We start from the raw sequence: 9,043 nt of genomic DNA, 5'->3' as shown, positions 1-9,043 counted from the left end.
AAAGAGTTCCTACAATTTGATACTATTCTAATTAAACTATAGTAAATTATAAAACTAAATTCCAACTCTTTCTCGATCATAGAAACCGAATTTACCACTTGACTAAAGAATATCAAACAACCAATTAAGTCGATTGCCATTTTTTTTTAAATGCCAACTATCAACCATTAGGGCCATTTTACAAAACTAGAGCTATTTTGACAAATTATTTATGGGGATATTTAATCAAATCTCACTTGTTAAAAGACATTTAAATCAATTAACCTTCAAAACGCTCGTAAGTACTGATCGCAGGTCACCACCAGGTTTCTCTACTTCCTCCCAGCTTTGCTCGGCAGCTGCAGAGTGAACACAGCCATGGTGACGTCGCCGGTGGTGAACACCTATCCACTTTCCAGCTACACCTTCGGTACCAAAGAGCCGAAACTCGAGAAGGACACCTCCGTCGCCGATCGTCTTGCTCGCATGAAAGTCAAGTACTGCAAATTTTCTCGATTCCTTAAACCCTAATTTGTTCTTGTTTTTCAACGTCTTAGGGCTGTAGTGTTCTTGAAAGCTAGGAACTTATGGTGGATTCTTGGTCATTTTACATTTGATGTGTATATCACTACATTGAATCTTGGAAAATGCTGTATGATTATGATTATCCTCGGCCATTTGTTGCAAGATTTGATAATACGGGGTTTTATGAAATTACATGATGTAGAGTGTAGAGCCGAGTACATAATGTGTTTCTAATTTCAGAAAAATGAGTAAGATTGGTATGGAGGACCTTTTTTTTTTTGCCCTTTTTTTATGGGGTGGACCAATAGCGGTATTGTCGCGAACTTAAATACTTTGAAACAGAGTTCTGGATGAAAGTGTATTGTTTATTTTATTCAAGCTATTTGTTCATAGGTAAACTTAATATTTTTCTTATTGTTATTTGTTTCCTATTAATCCCGGTCTAAAAACTTGATCTTCCATTTACTGGCTTTGGAGGGACATTGAGTGGAATGAATAACACGTACTGGTGTTTCGTTCACAGCTATATGAAGGAAGGCATGAGGACAAGTGTTGAAGCAATTCTGCTGGTTAGTATGTACCTTCTTCAGTACTCATGGCCTTGCTTTGTTATACTTATTAGTGTTTTTGTTTCTCTCTTTAATAAAAAAAAAATAGCGTTTAAATAGATCATTAGAATGCAGGGTTATTAGTTCGATGTCATGGTTTGTGTCTTCATTTGTGAATTGTGAATAATTGGAAATGTCTTGTAACAAATTATTATATTTTAAAGGAAAAAATGCTGTCTTATCTACATCCTTCATCTAAATTATTGACACTTGCGTAGGGAATTAAAGGGAAAATTGTGTTGTTGAATATTTTATTCTCCTATCCGTTCTTTACCTGAGTGGTACGCATTCAATTGAAAGACAAGGATCACTAAATCTGGACCTTATACCAAAAGTAAACATCCAATGATATCTTTATATGATTTAACATGGGATCTCCCCACCTGTGTACACTTTGATACTCAATGGATACATTGAGTCGTTCTTCGGTGCTCTTCCAATTACACTATATTTCAACTTTATTAACTAATCTGTTTTGTAACTGACATTTACGTGTCTGGCTGATATTTTAATACCTCTGTAACTGACATTTGTGTGTCTGGTAAAACAACTCCAAGATATCCAAAATCCATTAGGATTTAAGCCAACCACAAGTTGGTTTTAAAATACAGAATGTGACCCAAAAATTCATGAGGAACTAAGTACTAAGATGGATGGTCGGAAATGCCTCATTCTCTCTAAAGCTAGTAGGGTGAACCTTGCCCAATCCAATCCCTCCTTAGTAGCTTGCCTTTATATCACTTTTCTCTCCTAAGAGCTCCAAAGAATGTTATGACTTCTGTGGAAAAATTTATCAGACACTTTGTGTGGAGTGGTGGTGTTTACAAGCCTATAGTAACTTTTTCATATGGGATTAGACAGCCCTGCCAGGGTTTGGGGTTGGGCTCCCTTGAACATCGAAATACCTCTCTTCTCACCAAATGGATTTGAAGATTTACCCAAGGGAAGAATTCTTTGTGGCACAAGATTATTTCTAGGATTCATGGTATCAAGCCTCTGGGTTTGATGATTGACTTCAAAAAAGAAAAAAAAAACGAGCCTGAGTGGACATTGCAAGGAATAGCCCCTTCTTTGCTCACCTTGCCAAATGCAAGGCAGGTTATGGCAGGAACATTCACTTTTGGCATGATATTTGGGTCAACCAAGCTCCTTTGAAAGACTACTTTCCTGATACGTACGTCGTATCTTTTAAACAGGAGAGCTAGGCATGGGACCATGGCCTTAGAAGAGAGCTTCTTGATAGTGATTTATGAATAATTGGGTTGGCCTAGTGGAAAAACTTTACTCCATTCAGCTGGGAGAGGGTGTGGATCAATTTCTTTTATCCCTTAAAGGCTCTGCTCTGGTATGTACTTTAGTAATTTGACCTTTCAAAACCTTACTATGCGTACGAAGGCTAATACAACTCAGATGAGTCGAATTTGGAATCATAAATGCCCGAAAAAGATTGAAGTCTTCCTTATGTCCTTGGTTTTTAGAAGTCTAAATATTGATGTCAAACTTCAAAGAAAATTTAGAAGGTGGTCTCTTTTTCCTTTGAGTTGTAGGATGTGATTGCATATGGAGGATACCCTCGATCAGGATCACCTCTTCCTCCATTGTGACTTTTCTATGAAATCGTGGAGTTACTCAACTAGGAATTTAGGCTTGTCTTTTTATCTCCTTAGAAAGTGGATGATTTGCTTATGGAGTATTATTATTCACACATGGAACTTGTAAGGAAAAGCCAAGATTGTCAGAAGTTGTGCCTTTAGAACTCTTTTGTGGCATATTTGGTTGTTTTTTTGTAATATTACAATACAACATCTTGGTGGATTCTTTACTTATGAGATTCTCGCATAGCTACAGCATGTTGATGATTTTTTGTGATTGGAAGGCTCTTAGGTGTAGTTCCCTCTACCCCAGACCCTTAGGAGGTTCTTATTCTCTTTTGAAATATATCCCTTTTGTTTCCTATCATGCAAGATGTAAAACAAGCTCACTGAAGTCGATGCTATAGGAATTCTCTACCATGCATTAGCAATATATTTATTACATTTGTGGATGAAATTAAAGTCCAAATGTAGTTGGGAGAACCAATAGGATTTCAGTTCATTGCATCATACATCCCAACCTATGCATGGTCTAAATGTCATTGTACTAGTAAGATGGTGCCATGACAATAGCTGGATACATCCTTTGTTAAGTTGGCCAGCTCGAGAATTGAAGAGGATCTCTGCTCTTTATTCGATTTGAAGGAATTCACTTTCTCCTTGAAGGTCTTGATTCAGGTTCCATTGGGTCTAATAATGAATAATGATGAAGCAGCCTTTTAAAGAAAAGGAGATGAGGTTTTACTGGTGATGAGATGGAAAAGGTAAACCATCAGGTTGTGATGGACACATTGTCATATTTTCAAAGAAGTCATGGAACATGGTTGAAGAGAAGTAGTGAAGATATTGCATTTCATTTTTCAATAATGGCATTCTCCAGACTCTAAGAAGACCAAGCTGACAAGTGGTTGGAGATCTGGATTCATTTGCTTAACTGCCTTTATTTATAAGCTTTTAGATTGAATATATGTTGAAACTCATGCTGTCGAAGGCTATCACTCGAACAAGTGAACAGGAAGATAGAAACGTTGGATGCTGTTTTAGTAGCAATGTAGTGGTGGACAAAGGGAAAAATGAAAAGAAAAGCTTGGTTTTTAAGGTGGATCTAAAGAAGGCACTTTCTTACATCAGAACTTCATAACAGAGGTCTTGGTTGAATTGGATCTGGGGCTACATCTATAGCACTATATTTTCTATGTTTGTCCATAGCTAACCTAGGGGAAAAGATTCAGCCTTCAAGAGTTATTCAAAAAGATCCCTCATCTCAATTTTGTTTGTAATCAATGAGAATTGTGCTAAGTGGAATGCTGGATACGGTTACAGCCTACAGCCAGGTTTTTCTAGGAGTTAACATAGTCAGAAATGCTATCAAGGTTAATCTAGTTTTCTGCCTTTTTGAGTTGGGTATTGAATGTTTCTTAAATCACTAAGCACTCTCCTTAGTTGGTGCAATTTAATAACCGATATTCAGAGAGTCATGTATTATGCCGTGGGGCGTGGCATCACTTTATCTTTTAATTTTTTAATTTTTAATTTTTTAATTTTTTAATTTTTTTACTTTCAATTCCACAGGTGCAAGAACATAAACATCCCCACATTCTACTTCTGCAAATAGGTAATACCTTTTGCAAGCTTCCTGGGGGACGGCTGAAGCCAGGAGAAAATGGTAAGACTTTATACACAATTGAAGCCCCCACATCCCATTGAGTAAAATCTCTCTCTCATGTTTATTTTAACATCTGCAGAAATTGAAGGTTTAAAGAGGAAACTCACGAGCAAACTGGGTGCAAATTCACCCTCTCTCCAGCCTGATTGGCAGGTTCGAATCGTTTCTTCTACTTTTGCGTGCAAATCTATTTACTGAAGTTATATATGTTCCTACGGGGAATTAGATTCTTCATTGCAAATTTCCTGCAGATTGGTGAATGTGTGGCTATTTGGTGGAGACCAAACTTTGAAACTGTTATGTATCCTTATTGTCCCCCTCATATTACGAAACCCAAGGTATGTGGATCCGCCCCATAGTGCTTGATGACATTTTCGTTGTGGTAACTTTGATCAAAGTTTAAAATGATATATATTTCTGAAAACTTATAATATATATATATATATATGCACATCAACATTTTGCCATTTTAGTATGTTATATCAAATTTTTTTTACGATATAATGGAAATGTTGATTCACCTTTTATGTATTGAACTCACAAACATGTGAAGCATGTGTATGGAAATCTAATACCCTGACTTTGAAATAATATAGGGTGTCATATATATTAATATAATATATGTATCCTTCTTTTACAAAGATTATTTTAATTGGATCCTGCTTTGTTGCTTTTTTCGACCTTCATTGTGGGAGGATTGTAGAAAATTCCCATCATTCATTATAAAAGCTGATCTTATGGCCTCTTCATCCTCCCGTTCTTTCCGTCTTACTTCGATTAGGATTTATCATAAAGAGAGCAGAAATCCTTTTCAGAAAAAAATAACTTTTATCTTTTCTTTATACTTGACTTATGTTGAATACTTTTTTTCATTTCCATACGGAAAAAGAGAAAATCTCAATCAAGGTTTTGGATGATCCAGGAATGCAAAAAGCTTTTCATTGTTCACTTGTCTGAAAGAGAGTACTTCGCGGTTCCTAAAAATTTGAAGCTGCTTGCAGTTCCTTTGTTTGAGCTCTATGACAATGTGCAGGTATGTTGCAATTTTTCTTCGTTTAAACGGATTTGATGCATATTGATTAATTTGATCATGTTAGGCAATGTTGAAAACCTGCTGAATTATAAGCAATTAGATGTGGTCTGGTGGATATCAAGGGAAAGACAAATTTTAGATTGATTTTCTGGATGCTGGATGATACTGATAGTACCTGTAAATCCCATTAGCCTCAAATTGGCATGCTATTTATAAGCTAAATATTAGTTTTCGGTTTTTCACACTCGATCACAGAGATACGGACCAGTTATATCGACGATTCCGCAACAGCTTTCGAGGTTTCAGTTCAACATGATCACCACATGAGGTTACAATACAAGAACACTTAAATTTGTAGCAGGCATGGGCTCCAATTTGCTTGAGATAGTTAGAACTTAGAGGACATTATCAACCTTGCTTGAGATAGAATAGCATACTTGATAGACTTTCTTGTTCTCGACCTTTTTGTCGATGTGTTTGCAAGGCAAAACCCGAGTTTATGTTGCTTCTAACAAGAGTGGGAAAATGAAAAATCGACTGAGTTTGTGTATCAATTTAACTTGATGGAAGTTTTAGAAGTGTAATGTATGTCTATGAATCAATTATTAAAGTGGTGGTTAAATTGTGGAAACTTATAAATTTTAGGTTCCAACTTCCAAGACAGAATGATAGTCTTGGCTCTTTGCTTCGCTATTGTAATGCTATTTGAGTCATTTTTTGAGGGGATAATATTGCTTTCTGTTTCTCTCTTTAAAGTTTAGAGTACTTTATCCAAATAGATTTGTAATTATACAGCTTTGAAGGATTCTTTCATTTTCGTCCTCTTATTTTGAGTTAGTTCAATTTTAGTCCTTGTATTTTCAAATGGTCAATTACAATGCTAGTGCTAGTCTCAAATTTAATCTATCGGAGTTAATTTTTATCGAAATTGGTGGAATAATAATAATAATTTTTATGGAAAAAATACATGTAAATATTTTTTTTTCAAAATTTAGAAAAAAAAATATTAATAAATAACAATTTTTTTATTATTATAATTCGACGATAAACTAGTAATAGGGTTTAAAAATTGAACAAGTCTCAATTTATAACTACCAAAATGGTTTTTAATCTTAAAAATAATTTAAGAGCCTATAAAGTCGGTTATTATTATCATCATTATTTAGAATGGCTTATGAAGCAACTATTTATACTCTACATTAGGGTTGACAATCAGGTCAGGATGGGGGCAGGGTTGACAATCAGGTCAGGATGGGGGCATTTCTCAACCCCGTCCCTATTGAAAATGGGGACTGGAATTCCCATCACGGGAAATGGATCTTGCAGGGATCCATCCCCGATCTTTTTTAAAAAAAAAAAAAAAAAAAATGGTGGTAACTTATGAGTGAAATAGAAGTGAATGAACATTTTAAAAAGTAATAAAATCTTAATTTTGTAACTCACCATAGTGTTTGGTTTTTATATGAACACAATAACCACAAACAGGGTAAATACTTTAAAATAATAAATATCAAGATCTTAAATCGATTTTTACAATAACGTTAGTTAGAATAACATTTCTTGATTCATGATAATGGTCTTCTAATGAGGAGAAAAGAACTACATTGTGAGGTTGAGAGAGAACCAATTCCTAGAGTTAATAATATAAATTTAAAATAAATCTAACATTCTCCCATTTGGCCCATTTGACATTATTTACCATATTCGATCATAAATAATATAAAATTTTTATTTTCATATCATGATATCAATGTCAAGTCAAAGAAACTATTAAGGGGTCGTGACATCATTGCATTAATATACTCCCTTCCATGTATACCAAAATTAGTTCTTCATTTAACATGATCTATGATAAAGATAACCATAATGGTCCAACCATAAGTCTTTTTTATCAAAGACAATGTGCAGTTTAATTCACGTAATTCATTTACGTATATACGGATCATAAGAAAAAGATAAAATCAAAAATAATAAATAAATGAGTGTCAGATATCATAATCATAATATCAATAATGATATCCATTAATGCTCATGCATTCGACATGTACATTAAATGTCTTTGGTGACAATCTTTTAGTTAGTGGATCGCAATAATAAATACAAATTTACCCATCTTGAAACTAACAAAAAAATCTCTCACAATAAATCTTCTCCAGAATTAAGAGTAAAGAGATTGTTAAAGGTAAATTAATAAGAAGACCCACTTGTGTTTAGATGAAAAGTTAACGGCGGGAGTCTCGACGGTATAGATCTGATCTGAATTGAAGGCAGCAGGGTGTGCTCGACGATAGACGACAGAGACTTCGGCTTCAGCGTGTTCGACGGTAGACGACAAACCAGGACTTCGACGGCAGCAGAGTGTTCAGAGATATGAACGTGAGAGGCAGAGGGCTGGCAGTGTGTACGTGTTCTTCTATTGTGAAAGGTGAAAAATGTGAAAGATGAAAATGGACGGTGAAAACGAAAAAGAAGAAGGGATGAGAATCTGAGATTAGGTTTCCAAACTTAATGGGATTTGGGCTTGGAGTCAAATTGTTTAGTTGGGCTTGGGCTAGTACTTTATATTATAAAATTATTTAATTATATATATATATTCTATATATTAAATGGGCAAAAAAGGGAGAATCTTTGTCTTCTTTTTCTACCCTTACGTTTTTTTGGGGAAAAATTTTTAGTCCTCGAGTTTTCTTAAATAGGTGCGTTTGATCCTTGAAGTTTTAAATTAGTCATTTTAGTCCCTGAGTTTTTAATAATTGGTTTAAAAGGTCCTCTTTGTTAACATAAATGTTTAAATTAATAGATTTGTCTAAGTAGTTTATTTAAATGCTGATGTGATTTGTTGACTAAGTTGATGATTTATATTTAAATTTGTCTCATGAAATTCATCCCATGAGATAACTTCACGCGACGAACTTCACGAGAAATAAACTCAATTTCACGTCATTTATGTCTTTTGTCATTTTGTCTCGTGAAGTTCGTCTCTTCACGAAATGAACTTCACGAGAAATGAACTCAACGAACTTCATTTCTATCTTTTGTCTTGTGAAGTTACTTCATGAAACAAACTTCAAGAGATGAACTTCACGAGAAATGAACTCAACAAACTCAATTTCATGAGACAAAAGATATAAATGAAGTTCGTCTTATGAAATAACTTCATGAGACAAACTTCACAAGACAAAAGATAGAAATGACATGAAGTTGAGTTTATTTCTCGTGAAGTTACTTCACAAGATAAATTTAAATCCAAAGCATCAACTTAGTCAGCAAGCCACGTCAACATTTAAATAATCTACTTGGACAAATCCGTTAATTTAAACAATTTTGTTAAAGAATAGGACCTTTTAAACATATTATTGAAAACTTAGAGACTAAAATGACTAATTTGAAACTTCAGGGACCAAACGCACTTATTACAAAGAAACTTGAGGACTAAAAAAATTATTTTCCCCTTTTTTTAAAAAATAATTAGCACTTTGCCCTTTAGTATATCTTCACATGATTGTTGTTTGAGGTCTTCACACCTTTTGACATAAATATATAATTGTTTCTTTGAGGTATTGACATCTTTTCTCATACACTTTCATCGCATAACTAATTTTTTTTGATAGAAGAGGAGTTTCATAATAATAATTTTGGC

General features: G+C 34.3%; 1 protein-coding gene across 1 annotated transcript; it reads left to right on the top strand.

Annotated features, from left to right (window-relative positions):
- The first annotated feature begins 255 nt into the window (after window positions 1-255).
- On the top strand, window positions 256-6,132 carry LOC120068642 (pre-mRNA cleavage factor Im 25 kDa subunit 2). Its single transcript, XM_039020422.1, has 7 exons — window positions 256-476; window positions 1,028-1,073; window positions 4,277-4,370; window positions 4,450-4,523; window positions 4,622-4,708; window positions 5,293-5,403; window positions 5,659-6,132. The coding sequence occupies exons 1-7, from the start codon at window positions 358-360 to the stop codon at window positions 5,728-5,730; spliced, it is 603 nt and encodes a 200-aa protein (XP_038876350.1). The 5' UTR covers window positions 256-357; the 3' UTR covers window positions 5,731-6,132.
- Window positions 6,133-9,043: the final 2,911 nt, after the last annotated feature.

This window comes from Benincasa hispida, chromosome 1 (genome assembly GCF_009727055.1).
Source record: "Benincasa hispida cultivar B227 chromosome 1, ASM972705v1, whole genome shotgun sequence".
NCBI classification, from domain to species: Eukaryota; Viridiplantae; Streptophyta; class Magnoliopsida; order Cucurbitales; family Cucurbitaceae; genus Benincasa; species Benincasa hispida.
The sequence above is the reverse complement of the archived record's forward strand: the minus strand, read 5'-3'. Positions and strand labels throughout refer to the sequence as shown.

Excerpts from the sequence above, each read along its gene's own strand:
- LOC120068642 (XM_039020422.1), top strand. The coding sequence starts at position 358 with ATGGTGACGTCGCCGGTGGTGAACACCTATCCACTTTCCAGCTACACC. Across the intron at positions 4,524-4,621 it reads CTCTCCAGCCTGATTGGCAG|ATTGGTGAATGTGTGGCTAT; the intron begins GTTCGAATCGTT and ends AATTTCCTGCAG. Across the intron at positions 5,404-5,658 it reads AGCTCTATGACAATGTGCAG|AGATACGGACCAGTTATATC; the intron begins GTATGTTGCAAT and ends ACTCGATCACAG.